We start from the raw sequence: 14,992 nt of genomic DNA on the forward strand, positions 1-14,992 counted from the left end.
CCCAATTTTTCACTAAATACTCACTTTCCATCTTTAGAGTTAATTTATGTTAATAAATTAAAAATCATTAAAAGAATTATAATTAATTAAGTTTCACTATTTTTATCACTTTTAGAATTAAATTTAAATTTTCACTTCATAATTATTTTTAAATAATTAATAAAAATTGACGTTAATGATTGAAAGTGGGTTTTTAATGAAATATTGAGACTAAAAGTATAAGATCTTGAAAATTAGGGACCAAATTGAAACAAAACTCAAATAAAGGTAAAAAAAAATACAATATTTTGAAACTTAGGGACTAAATTGAAACAAATCCCAAATCTTAAGTACTAAATATGTAACATTTTAAAAGGACCAAATAGAAACTACAGTCAAAATCAAGGAACCAAATAAATATTATTCAAAAAAAAATCTTTACACATATGAAAAAAGTTATGCATTAAATATTTTAAAATGAAATTCTAATGGAGGCTCGATCTTTAACTTGATTAAGTTGTGAAAGTCATGAATTTTTTTAATTGATATAATCACTAGTTTAGCAATATAAATTGAATTTTTTCATAACTTTATCTCCATCCTCGTATGTCGTCTAAATCTTCCATTTAATTTTCAAAAAAAGTAACAACAGGGGTAGGAGGATTTAAACAACAGACGTTATTGCAAACAAATCTGTATGCTTGACTAATTGATTGTAAGTAAGGATATTCCAAACTCTACCTCCTATAAGACGTAGTGCTGTTTTGTCACCTAACCAAAAACAAACATATAGCTCACGAAGAGGCAATTCAAAATAAATATATGAAATCAATTCAAATCGAGAGACGAAAAAAACGGTTGGAGCATTAATGTTAAAAATGAAATCTTATCATTAAGGTCCAACAGCTTGCCAATAATAATCCTTTTCTCCTCTTGTTAAAGTCCTTAGGATTGCCCTTTTGCAACCTTCCATTGAATCATTTCCTCTCAAACTCCTCCTTCATCAGGTCACAGATGAAGAACAACTTCTTGATCTTCTTCTTTTCCTCTATTTTTCTCCTACTCTTAAACATCTCTCCATCTTTCTGCGTGTACAAAGATTGCTCTGCCGTCTTCAACTGTGGGAAGATCGTCGACGTCGGCTTCCCTTTTTGGGGCGAAGATCGTCCGCCAAGCTGTGGAGTTCCTGAATTGAAGCTCACCTGCAATAATAACGTTGCTAGGGTCGATATAATGCAAGTGAAGTATAGAGTTTTGCAGGTGACGTATCTTTATAATATGATATCATTGAATCGAAAAGCTTAAACTTAGTTTAAATTACATACTGAGTTTCTATACTTTGATTTTTGCATTCATGCCATCTTAGTCCTGTTTCCAAAATATTAATTTGGTTTAAAGTAAAACTTAGCTCAAGATCTTCATGTTGTTAATTTGTAATTTATGGGACTGTTTGAGGGTGTTTGGTTGAGTTCTGAAGTCAAGATTAAGTTAATATATATGTAGAATTTGGAAAGCTACGTTTTGAACTATTGGGTTGTTTAGTTTGGAGTTAGAAAAAAAAAAACTGTGTTTGAAGTATAAGGCAGAGTTATTAAGTTTCTTTATTTTTGATGATTGGTTGAGCTGATCATTAGAGTTAGCCGAAGGAGTTAGTGGTTGAAGTTGGTCACTAAAGTTATTGTCAGAAGGTGGAAGTCACACGGAGTTGGACATTGAAAGTAGTCGTTGGAGATGATTGTTGGAGGTGATCTTCACGTGAAGGTGGTTGTCGTCGGAGATGGCGGCTGAAGCATGTCAGTGGAGTGAGGCTGTAGTAGTCGCCTGCGGTGGTTGTTGCTAGAGTTGGGCATCAGAGGTGGTTGTCGGAGTTGATTGCAAAAAGTGGAGGTCGTAGGTAGTTGGCCGCAGAAGCTCCGATGATGATTGTGTCTCAAAGATGGTCATTAGCAATGACTGGTGGGTAGAGTCATTGAAAATATTGGAGAGAAAAAAAGAGAAAAGGAAATAATGGAGTTTTTTGATAAATGTGCAAACTTCGATAATGAACCTATTAAATTAGTGTGGTCAAGTTATTTAACATCGACTTGTAAAGTTGGTAGGCCAAAAACTGAGTTGGGTTAAAAACTCAACTCAACTCAAGTTAATATCTCAAAACGCACCCTATATGTTTTAAAAATTAAAAGAGGCTTCCATCATCTCTTCCAGGAGAAACAATTTGAAAAGACTACCATAATGTTGTTAGTAGTTCATTGGTGAATTTACCCGAGAGAAAATAATACAAATTATTTTGAATGTATATCTAATAGTTATTATAGAGTATGTAGATTTCAGAATCTACATCTAACGGTTATTAAGACACAATTACATTCTGGTGGACTCGTTAGTTATTTTAATAATCTAATTTATAATAATTTAAAATTTTTTGTAGTGTAATAAAAAAATGAAGAAAGATTCGAACTATAAATTATAGACCTCTCGGTCACTAATACAAAATGCATGAGTGAAATAAGCATGTGTATTCATATTCTTGACAGGTGGATTCAAGGACGAAAACTCTCCAGATCGCACGAGACGACTATTACGACGGAATCTGCCCAGAAACCCGCGATCTGAAGAACACGAGCCTGGATCCAAATCTTTTGGAAATCAGCAATGGCTATGTGAATCTAACACTGCTTTATGGGTGCGATTTATCTCTTTTGGTGGTTCCTGCGCACTTGAGATTCGGTTGTCCCATTCATGGAGATGGGTTCGTAAAGCTTGGGGAAGAAATGGGGCTGTGGGGCTGCAAGGCCAGTGTGATAGTTCCTGTTCGTGGCGATGAGGGCATTCTGGTCAGAGTTTTGAAGATGGAAGAAGCCATTAGAGAAGGATTTGAGGTGAAATGGAAGGTGGATGCCGGTGGTTGTGGTGGTGACTGTGTGGAGTCCGGTGGCGTTTGTGGTTATGATTTGAAGCTCCGCCGTGGGATATGTTTCTGTGAGACTGGTTCTTCTTCTTCTTCTTCTTCTTCTTCGTCAGTAGAAGTTTGCCGGAGGGACGATGGCGCCGCCGTCCACCATGCGTCTACGTCTGCGGCCAGTCCAGGTTTTGTTGGCTCTCTCTTATTTAAATAAGCTAGTTTTTTTTAGTATAGCAACTGCGGTGATAGAGGTCTTCATCTTTCAGCTAAGTTCACTTTTGCAAAGGATTTTAGAATAGAATTTGAAAATTTAAAAAAAATTCACATCGCTACATATGGTCTGGAGATGAGAAGTGTCTCTTCAACCCAAAAAGAATTATTCAATGATTGTAGGATGTGGTTTAAAACATTTGGATGCTTTCTAATAACTATAAATATAAATTTAATGAACTTTAAGAGTGTAAAATAGAACTAATATTATAAAAATTTAATGAACTCTAAGAGCCTAAAATAGAACCAATATTATAGGTGGGTAACAATTGACTAGTAGATAACATGAGTTTCATCTCAAAATCGTGATCAATTAAAAATGTAATTCAGGTATCTTATAAACATTATGAATTTTTTTCTTAAAATTTTCTAAAGTGGGATCATGAGCATACCCTCGCAAGGTGGTGCCTCATTGAATGCACCATTCTTGAATTAGATCTTTTTTTTCCGATCAAATCCTTTTATTTTGGATTGAATTCTCATTTAGGCTTTATCAGCTCTAGTGTACCATATTAAATTACCAATTGACCCAAAAGCTTAAACTAATGGGTGAAGGTAAATTTAATATTATATCAACACTCTAACACTCCCAAAAGTTTGAGCTAATGGGTGAAGATAAATTTAATATTAAATCAACACTCTAACACTCCCTCTTACTTTAAACTTAAAATTTGTAAAAAAACCGAACAAGTAGAAAACATTATGTTACTAATTTTGTTCAAAGATGAAGATTAAATTAAACTATATTTGGACATTCACAATGGCCAAAGCAAGAATTTTACACGTGAATCTCATGAAACACAAAACGTAAAAAACCAATATGTATGCCCATAAATAAACATAAATTTGATTAATTTATTGTTTAATGTACATACAAAAATGATATATTGTTAAACAATAATTCAATAAAAATTAGCACCAAGAAAATAGAATAAACAATTGTATTTAAAATATTACAAAATAAGAACAAAAATACAAGTTATACATTAAAAATTGAAAAAAGAAGAAAATATTGTGAAATAATAATAAAAATAAATAGAAAAGAGGGAGAAAGACGAGTGGCGTTGTGGAGTAGGTAGGTTGAGAAGAAAAAAAACAAAATAGAAATGATATAATAAAAAATTAAAAAGAAAATGAAAAGAAAAGTAGTGAGAATAAAAAGAAAATAAAAACTTATTATTATTATTATTATTATTTGTAATTTGAGCTTTGCTCTTTTCACAATAGCAATGAAAAGTTCTATTTCTATTTTTTTAAATAAAAAAAAAAGAGAGAAAACTTAAATATTACCAAACTGCACTAGTCATTCAATAAAAATTTGTCACGTGACAAATATATATATATATATATATATAGTTTTTTTTAAAAAAAAAATTATCTAAAGAAGAGGAAGACATGAGATTGATGTAACTTAGGTTCCATTGCTCTAAAAAGAATAGAGAATAAGGGGTGGAGTTGTGTGGAACTAGAAAGATAAAGATTTCTTTCTTAAATGGCATTTGTTTCACCTGTTTAAAATTTGAATTAAGACATGAAAATTATTACATAGAAAAAAAGCTTTTCCACAAGTGATACTTTGGTGCATCCCAAGCATCACTCATCTTTATGTATCCATTTTCACCACTCACATCTAAAAAAATATTAAAATATTTTAAAAAAGGAAAAAGCAAAATTCGCCACATAACAAGTTATGATAAGATAATTTGGTGGGAAGCACAAAAATAAATGATGTCCGGAATACACTTAAATATTTTTCATTCCATCATGTATTATTTTCAAGATTATGAAATTATCAATATATCAACTCGATAATATTTTAATTCATGGCTATAACATCTCTATCAACAACCAAAATAAGGTATTTTGAATAGTTACAAAGTCTTTTGTGAAAAAGTATACAATTTCTTTTGTTAGTCTGTGTCCTAAGTATACCACTTTTATGGGATAAAAAATACAAATTGTGTCGAATAGTCAAGCTCCAGCCATTTTCTTCTTGAATGCTGACATCCAGATAAAGTAAACAAATATTGGTATGAATGGAGCATTTGCACGACAATATATAATAATCATCACACATAACAATTAAAATCTAAAATACATATCCTTTTTTTTAATATAAATTGAGTAAGATTCTTCATTCTTCTAGAAGAATGATTCAATTACCTTTAAAAATAATATAAATTTGGATACCATATATGAAATTTGATGTCGGTATCTATTTTATTTCTGATATTTTAAAATGAACACATCTAGTCCTTAAATTCCAGAATAGGTACTTTTAACCCATAAAATTTGAAAAATATTCAAAATAGTTCTGAACTTTCTCTTGCCATTAGTTGATCTAATGAAATGCGATATGGTAGATTGTACTTTGCTTAGATGACACTTTTGCTAATGGAAGGTTGGAGTTACCAACTCCATCTCTAGTCTCTATCTCTCCTTATCCCTTCTTCCTTCTTTTCCTCTCACTTCTTCTCTCTCACCATTTGTCAATCGTTATTGTCATTTATCGTTCGGCAACTGTCGCATGCAATTGAAGTACTTTTTGTTCTTATATTTGAAACTTTAACATTTTTATTTTTCTCCTTTACCCCAAAACCAATCTTAATTTACTTCACCTATCTCATTAAGGTATTCCCTCGATCTTAATTGAGTTAGCACCATTGGTTCAATTTTCGTGTGAAATGCTTGCTATGATTGGATTACATTGTTTGTATGGAAAGTCAATTTTTCCTTCTCCACTACATTGGAGGTCAGTTGGATTATGTTGATGCAAAACATGTGTCTGCATCTCACTCTTCTTCACTAATGCTCTAAATCTGAGAAGTGATTGTGTTGCTTTATGTTGATTTTTCCTTCTAGCATGATAGCAACATTTCCAAAATGGTAACATTTATTCTTTTTTTGCACTCATGTTTTCGATTAGTTACTAACTTCCCAAGGCATTTGGGTTTCCTTCCCCTCCTTGTGATCTTGCTTTCTTGTGATATTTTGGATGATCATTTTTTTGACGATTAGAGAGCATTTCTTCATTACTCTTTAATGTGACCTCGAGCATATTCTTAGTTTTATGCTTCTTAACCAACAAGCATATTTTCTATGTCAATATAAGAGTGCCCAATTTTGAATAGCAACAATAAAGTTTTTATATCTAAATTTAAGACTATAAATAATAATTCTCCTCATTCTCAATCCTTAAAATATAGTAGTAGTAGGACTTAATTCAAAGATTTCACAACTTCGAAATTTAACCTTTATTCATATATTGATTATTAGTCGTCTCTCTATGAGCAATTTCCACTATACTAATGTGCTCCAATATTATATTTTTTCATCAACTGTACTTTTTATTGCATGTCTTACCTTCTTCAAAGTTATTGCATCTTCATGTGGCTTGATTTCAGTGCCTCCCACATTCCACAAGTCCTGGTCTTGGATATAAGACTTTATGTATGTGGACCATGTTTTGTAGTTTTGGGTGTTGAGTTTCTTTTTTTTCTTTTGATATCTGTGAGTGATTGGGTCAACTTACACGCACTTCAACTAATCTCACCAAACAATTCAAACAACTTGAAGATCTCCCATCATTTTATGTAATGATGAATCCACTCCACGAGTAGTTGTGTCCCAATGAACAAGTTTCACAATCCCAGACTTAACCTTATACTCAAGAACTCCACCATAGTAGGTTATCCTAAAAGCTTAGTTGTTGAACAAATTCCTCGCTATTTCTAAGTTTCTATAACATCTCTAACTAATACATGTGGAGACACACTTCTTATTTGTAAGCATGAGATCTTTGAAGCTGGAGTCCAGACACTGAGGATTTTTCAAGGCTCTTCTTGGATTAAAAACATCCTATATTTCTTTGAATATATCTTTGTCTAAAAGAGGATTCTGTGGAATTAAAGAAAGGGTAGAATATTTCAAGATTCTTTCATTTGAAATATTTATTAACACACTTCAATATAATAGAGAAATTTAATTCATACATTTACATCACATTGTAGATAAATTCCAAGAAACTTTTAGAATAGTTAGTGTTTCCTTTACTTTATAGGTAAAACTCCTTAATTAGTAGTGGGTCCAAGTGATTGATTCAATTCTTGATTATCATTCCCTTCATGTAAAGGATAGTGGTTAATCAAAACATAATGTAGTTGGTTTTCATCCAAAGTCAATGGGAACTCAAAAGTCATGCCAAAATATGGCTAGTCGCTCAATTCTGTCCTTTTTTTGACAATATGTAGAGTAGGAGATTCAATTATCTGATTTTGAGATTGATAGTATAAATACAATGCCCGTTCCACTACTCATTTTGACAATTATTCCATTTCTCTTAATAGGTTCCAGATTGCAATAAAAACTCTCTACATCTCTTCTTCCATCTACATTACAACAACAACAACAAAACACAGGTCAAAATTCTACACATTAATTTTTCCATTAAAATACCATTTTCCCCTCCACCACACCAATTTCAATTCCTCCAAATATGATTGAACTTTAGATTTCCACAAAACATAAACCATTCAAAGAGCCAAATTCTCATTAGGTTAAGTTTTTGTTTTCTTTTTTTAAATTTCCCAACTTTGTATGAAAAACCAAGTCAACTTTTAGAGAGTCCAATACCAATACCTCATCCCATTCTCTTCTCCAATGGAACGACGACCCATCTGATCAAAATTCCCTCTTCTCTGTTCTTCAATGGATTCCCCAATTTCTTCATTTCTTCTGCTCTTTCCCTTTTCCCTTCTCTTCGTCTTTGGGAATTCCTCCGATTCCTACAGTTCCTGCAGCAATCTCTTCAACTGCGGTGACATCGCCAACGTCGGCTTCCCCTTCTGGGGCGTCGGAAGGCCTCCCGGCTGCGGCAATCCGGCGCTGCAATTGGCCTGCGAAGGAAATAAGACAACGATCGTAATAATGGAAATTAAATACCAGATTCTCAAATTCGGCCTCGAAAATACTTCCCAAACGCTCACCATCGCCAGAACCGATTATATGGGTACGCTCTGCCCTAAGAAATTCATCAATACCACAATCGATTACAATCTCTTCGATACAATTCCTAATTATCGCAACATCACCTTGCTCTATTGCTCCTCTTCTCCCATCGCCGGGCAATTTAGCTGTCCTGGATATAACTCCGGCTTCATTCAGGGGAACCCCATGGGTCCTAGTCTCTGCAATGTGAGCGTGAGCGTGCCGGTTTCTTTGGATTTCTTCCCGCCGGTGAGCGATATTGTGAACTCTACTGAGATATTGAAGGCCATTGACGAGGGATTTGAGGTGAGATTGAAGGAGGATGGAGGTGGATGTGGAATTTGTGAGCAGTCGGAGGGGGTTTGCGGTTACGATTTGAGCTCGAATCGGACGACTTGCTATTGTCGCGCCGGCAAATATAATGATAACGGAGCTTGTAGGAGTCTTCCGGCCGGTGGAGGTCCGGCATCTTCTCCGGGTATGTAGCCCTAATTCGTATATTTTGACTTGATCTTCCACCTTCGTCCGGATCCTCTGCGGATTTTGCTCTGTCTGACTTTTCGTCTTCGACTCAATAAATACTCCGCCGGCCCAAAATTCTTTAAAATAATTTCTTTTTTTAAAAAAAATATATTTTTTTTAATTGATTCTTAATTGATCTTTACCTTGTTACTTTTTAGGCATGGGTCTACCAAGAATCTTAATTGTTAATGAATTTTTAAACAACGAAAAACTAAATGAAATCAATCATTCGAGTTAAACTATGCTGATTTGAAATCAATTTATGTTTACTTGAACATAGGAATTGAATCAATTAGTAAGATTCACCATCTATTTGGAATTTCATCAATCTTATTCTCACTCTTCATTATGTGAGCCTGTTAAATTTTTATTAATTAATTTCATATTAACTCCAATGGACTTTTATTTTGATTCTAGATTATTATGATTCCTAGTGAGGAAACGAAACCTTGTCCATATATTATTTGATTAAAGACAAAAAATTATTTATATATTAGTCACAGTTATTTTAAAAATAAATTAATAATTAATTATTTACCAATAGATTTAAAAAATACTTTTTAAGTACTTTTATTATTAAATTTGTGAAGAGATGTTGGATCCACCAACTATCTAAGTAACTAACTCTTTCTTTTGCCCATACCTTACAAGTGTTAAATAATTCTATCGCTAAGTTCGGCAATATTTATTATTGAAGTCTGTGTATTTATTATTAAAGTTTGTGCGTTATAAAGGAACTTCATCTCCCTCTTTATTTTTATCTCAATCCTTTCAATATTTCCAATAACACCGCCCCACATATAGAAAGAATAATATTAAAATATTTTTTTTTCTAAAAAAAAAACTTACTATGTTGGAATCCTGGTCAAATCGCAAAGTTTGATACAAATTATATAACACACAGGTCAAATTTAAATAGATAAATTTTGAATTTGATTCCATTCGAATCAAAATGAATTTGGGCATAAATAATTTTTTTTCTCAAATCAAATTCTACAAAGTCTAAACTAAATTTTGATTAGAATCTATCATTTTTTTAATTAAATTTTGACTTCCAAATTTTATCTCAAATATTTTTTTTAAAATGTAAAATTTAAATTCAAGCAATTTAGAATTGATCTCAAATTAAGAAAAACGATTGCACTCATATCCAATCTTTGATCAAATTTGAGAGAAACTAAAAATCAAAAAGTACAATGAATAATGTAAGAAAATTCGAAACTAAATTTAACATGGAGTTAAGTATGAGTTTTGACTAATTTTTTAGGATAATACATATAATGATACGTTAAATATTATATTTTGTAAATACAAATACAAATTATGTTTAACATGTTATTTGATCTTCTAGTAACATAAAACAACTTAATTAGGGCATGTTTATATTCTTTAGGAAAAAAATATTTTTCAAAAATTCATTTTCATTTAAATAATTTTTATTTTTAAAAAAAAGTTGTTTAAAATTTAAAAAAAAAAAAAAAAAAAAAAAAAAAAAACTCATTTGTTTGGTTATATTTCTTCAAATGTGCTTTTATACCCTAGTTTGTTGAGTTTGCTATACTCTCGAAGGGGTTGTGTTAGTGCTTAGTGGTTACTATATTTATTTTATAGGTTATAATAGTTTGTATTTATGATACATACTAATTCTGAATTACGGTGGTTTAGGTTTGAGATGCAAACTATTTCAATTTGGATTATAATAGTTTGTATATAGAGTGCATGATATTCTAGTTTGGGTTTAGGTTTTTTCTTTTTCTTTTTCTTTTTCTTTTTTTTTTTTTTTGTGTTATAAAGTCAATGGTGCTTTTAAGTATCATATTTTGTCAACAAGATAAGTTAACCGAACTTATTTCTTAACTTGTGCATAGTTCAACAAATTAAAACATACATTTGTAGTCCATAGACAAAAAATTTCAGGACATTCATACTTGTATAATTATTAAAATTGGACTCTAAAACTTGTCAATTTTTAGAATTTTGGCCTCTAAATTTTTATTTAGTTACATCATTGTTAAAATGAGTTATTTTTTGTTTTTTATTAAAATTTTTGTTTGTATTTGAATTTATTTTCTTCTCCCATACATTTTTATCTGTTATTGCTTGCAGTTCATACACTATTAAGTTTGAGAATTTATTCAAGGTCGTTAATTTCGTTTTTTTAGGAATTAAATTGTAAAAGAAAAAGGAAGAAGGAAAAATAGTATGAAAAAGAAGGGAAAATTACCTTTTTAGGTCTAGTTTCCATTTAGTCTCATTCAAAATGTTACACAAGTTGGTTTAAAAAATGATTGTCGGAGTTGGTCGTTGATGATCTTCGATGGAGTGGTCACATAGGTGGTCACCAGAGGTGATTGTTGAAGTTGGCCGCTGGAGTTAGTAACTTAAGCTAGTCGTCGGAGGTGGTTGTCATTGAAATCAGGTGTTGAATGTGGTCTTTGCTGAAGTTGGTCGACGGAGTGATCGTTGGAGTTGGTAGCATAGGTAGTTGTCGGAGATGATTGATGGAGTTGGCCGATAGATGTAGTCGTCAGAGGTGGTGTTGTCAAAATTGGGCATCAGAGGTGGTTTTTGTTGGAGTTGGCCGCCGGAATGATCGTCAAAGGTGATTATCGGAGTTGATCACTAGTGATTGGAGTTATTGGAAACATTGGAGGGAGGGAGAGTTGGTTATTTTAACCATTGTGTTGTAAATACTTTTACTATAGCAAAACAAGGGTTAACCCTTATAGCCCACTCAACCCACTACAAATTGGAGCCCTAAAACACCTCTGAAGTGTTTCTATTAATGTCAAATTAGTGTAAAAGAAGGCTATTAAACACTATGAACTAATAATTTTAATTTTGTATTTAAAAACACTTTAATCGGTCAAGTTTTTTTTTGTTACTTTTTATTATATAATGGGCCAAGTTGGTCGTTGAGATGAAAACCGGATTGGTTACTAGAGGTGGTTGTTGGAGGAGTTGTCGGAGTTGGCCACCAGAGATTGTCACCAAAGGTGGTTGTTGTAGTTGATTGCCGAAAGTGGTCTTCTCTAGAGTTTGTTGTCGAAGTGATCGTTGGAGGTGATTGCCAGAATAGACCGTCAGATCATGTCCTAGCAAATGATTGTCGCCAGAGTTAGGCGACGGTAATCACTTAGAGTGGTTGTTACTGGAGTTAGTCGCCGACGGGTGGGACCATTAAAAATATTAAAGTAAAGGAAAGTTGATTACTTTAATCCTAAGTTGTAAATAGTACTACTATAACAAAATCCTTATCTCTCATTTTCTTAACACACGCTCCGAATGTCAAGCTCTGGACCCCTAAGTGACTGGCCATCATGTAACTTGAAGTCATTCCTCCCAATTCCCTTTACCATTGTCCCAAATGACTTTAGGCCCAGCTCATGGTGGTTTGGTTGGTGTAGGATGTTGCTACCTCTAGACGGGTTTAATTTCCCTTAGGCCTCTTATTTGAAGAAAACGTATGGTTTTGTGGTTTCTGCTATTTTTCCATCTTTCTATCAATAAGATTCTCTGCTCTGTTATGTTTTACATGTCATCCTTTCATTTCTCTTTACTTCTTCATTCCTTCACTTTTTTCACTGCATCACAGCATTTTACTCTTATATTTATGCTTACATAAGTTTCATCTGACAAGTTTTGATCTTGTGCCTTAGGTGGTAATGGATCTAAGAAAACGTCCCTGATAATAGGTATGAATTACTTGTGTTTTATACATCAATTAAAAGGCTGAGAATAGATAGTAATATATACACATACATTTTTATCTTTAGGCCTTTCTATTGGAGCGGCAACTGTATTAGGCCTATGCTTAGGATGCTTTGTCTTCTACATTACACAACGTAAACAAAAACAAGTTCTTAAGTTGAAAAGCAAAGATCTTTCTTCACCTCCTTCAAGTGGAGGCATTCCGACTCCCTCGACGTTTCGCTCTAATAGTATTCCTTCCTATCCTTATTCGAGATCTAGTCTCGAGAGCAGGAGCTCCTACTTTGGAGCTCAAGTCTTTACCTATGCCGAACTTGAGGAAGCAACTCATAATTTTGACCGTTCAAGGGAGCTTGGAGACGGAGGTTATGGTACTGTTTACTTTGGTAAGGATATAAAATTGTTATTGGGTTTAAATATTATATATGTTTTAAGTTTTATACTTTCAATTTTGATTCATTTTAATTATTATATTTATTATGGTCCTGAACTTTTTGCTTTCGTCTATTTTAGTTTCTATACTTTTAAAATATTGGCTCTTTTAAAATGTGAGTCTTTTGGTCTCTTAATTTTCTATATATATCACAATTTAAACCATTTGTTTGATTGTTAATTAGGAACACTCAAGGATGGAAGGATAGTTGCAGTAAAGCGGCTATACGAGAACAATTATAAACGTGTCGAGCAGTTCACTAATGAAGTTGAGATTCTCTCAAAATTGCAACATCCGAATCTCGTGAAGCTTTACGGATCCACGTCGAGACATAGCCAAGAACTCCTCCTTGTATATGAGTACATTTCTAACGGAACAGTGGCTGACCATCTTCATGGAAAACGAGCAAATTCAAGTCTCCTCAGTTGGTCTGTTAGACTCAAGATTGCTACAGAGACAGCTAATGCACTGGCTTACCTCCATTGCAATGATATCATTCATCGTGATGTCAAAACCAATAACATTCTTCTTGACAACAACTTCAAAGTAAAAGTGGCCGATTTCGGCCTGTCGCGGTTATTTCCCCTCGACGTTACTCATGTTTCAACTGCTCCACAAGGGACACCAGGCTATGTTGATCCGGAGTATTATCAATGCTACCAACTTACCGACAAGAGTGATGTGTATAGTTTTGGAGTTGTTTTGGTCGAGCTTATATCGTCGTTGCAGGCAGTTGACATCAACAGAAACAGAAATAATATCAATTTGTCAAATATGGCTATTGATAGAATTCAAAATCATGCATTGTCTGATTTAATTGATCCAGATCTTGGGTTTGAGAGGGATTATGCAGTAAGGTCTATGATAAAGTCAGTGGCAGAGTTGGCTTATCGATGTCTTCAACAGACGAGGGATGTGAGGCCTTCTATGGATGAAGTGCTGGAAATTCTAAAAGGATTAGAGAATGAAGAATTGGCTGCTCGTAAAGCAGAAGTGTTAGATATAGGGTCTGATGATGTGAGACTTTTAAGGAATACATCATCTCTGCTCTCATCTGATTCTGGACCAGTGACTGACAAATGGGTTAGAAACTCTATTATACCTTCATCTTGAACTTTATTCCTTTTCTCTTCTCTTATCTTTTTAAGCTGAAATTATCATATATTTCTCTTTGATATCTAGATGATATTTTCTCCCTGTGGTTACTTCTTTACCATTGTTGATTATAAGTTGGTTAAACACTTCTAAGTTTAGTATTGTACTTTAAATTTTGTTTTTAAATTTAGTTTAATGAAAATTCTCACATATGTAAATCAATTAGTTGGTTAAGGACCTTAAAACTGGAAAACCCAAATCGTTACATAATCAAAATCTACACTTAATTTTGATATAACGTTGACTTAGGAATTAAATGGTCGAATACTATAGTCCATGATTAAACAATTGCATATTTCAAAATACGAAAATTAAATTGTTGCAAACTAAAATTTAGAGACCATAAGTGTTTTTTTGCTGAACATATTTTAGTCATGACAACGAAAATTAGGCACTAGGGAACTAAGTGATTCTAGTTTCTTCTTGGTTTTATATGTCTGCCTAGCTTTTGATTATCCAATGACAATAAACTATTAATATATTCTGTAAGATCACCTTTTCTTTGATTAAACAGATGAAGGTCTTGAACAGAACAACTTAATGCCATCAATACCAGCAGCAGTTATGAGAACTAGAAAAATGGACATAGCAAGTTTTGTTTACTCTTTGTAACCATTCAAAACAAAGAAAAGCACAAGGACAGATGGAAGATTGTGGAAGGCTGCTTTTTTTTTTTTTTAGTACAACAAAGGTGAGAGGATTCAAACGACAGATCTCATGGTCGTTAGTACATATTATATGTCGGTTGAGTTATACTCGCTTTAGCAGATACTGGAAGACTGTTGCTGAAGGTAATTAGTTCATTTTCATTTTTCATATACCTGTAAATGATGAGATAGTTTTTCTGTTGGTTCTTCTTAGGTTTGAACATAAAGGGATAGAAAATAGAGATGTAAATGATATGTGTTGAGCTTGTCTTGAGACCCATATAGATTACAAAAGCATTGGAAGTAGTATCATCCTGTATAGCTCAACATTGTACTGAACTTTCTCTGTAAAGTTTCATGTGAATAAAAGAATTATCATTACACAAA

General features: G+C 32.9%; 1 protein-coding gene across 4 annotated transcripts; it reads left to right on the forward strand.

Moving 5' to 3' along the window:
* The first annotated feature begins 906 nt into the window (after positions 1-906).
* LOC120082899 (LEAF RUST 10 DISEASE-RESISTANCE LOCUS RECEPTOR-LIKE PROTEIN KINASE-like 1.4) lies at positions 907-14,992 on the forward strand. Of its 4 annotated transcripts, XM_039038298.1 has the most exons (6): positions 909-1,239; positions 2,514-3,066; positions 12,319-12,354; positions 12,436-12,756; positions 12,988-13,886; positions 14,473-14,992. In XM_039038298.1, the coding sequence occupies exons 1-6, from the start codon at positions 994-996 to the stop codon at positions 14,497-14,499; spliced, it is 2,082 nt and encodes a 693-aa protein (XP_038894226.1). In that variant the 5' UTR covers positions 909-993; the 3' UTR covers positions 14,500-14,992. The 4 variants fall into 4 exon arrangements, with proteins under 4 accessions (XP_038894225.1, XP_038894226.1, XP_038894228.1 ...); XM_039038297.1 differs by having other exon boundaries at positions 907-1,239; positions 12,988-14,992; XM_039038300.1 differs by lacking the exon at positions 909-1,239 and adding an exon at positions 7,498-8,615 and having other exon boundaries at positions 2,932-3,066; positions 12,988-14,992.

This window comes from Benincasa hispida, chromosome 8 (assembly GCF_009727055.1).
Source record: "Benincasa hispida cultivar B227 chromosome 8, ASM972705v1, whole genome shotgun sequence".
Lineage (NCBI taxonomy): Eukaryota > Viridiplantae > Streptophyta > Magnoliopsida > Cucurbitales > Cucurbitaceae > Benincasa > Benincasa hispida.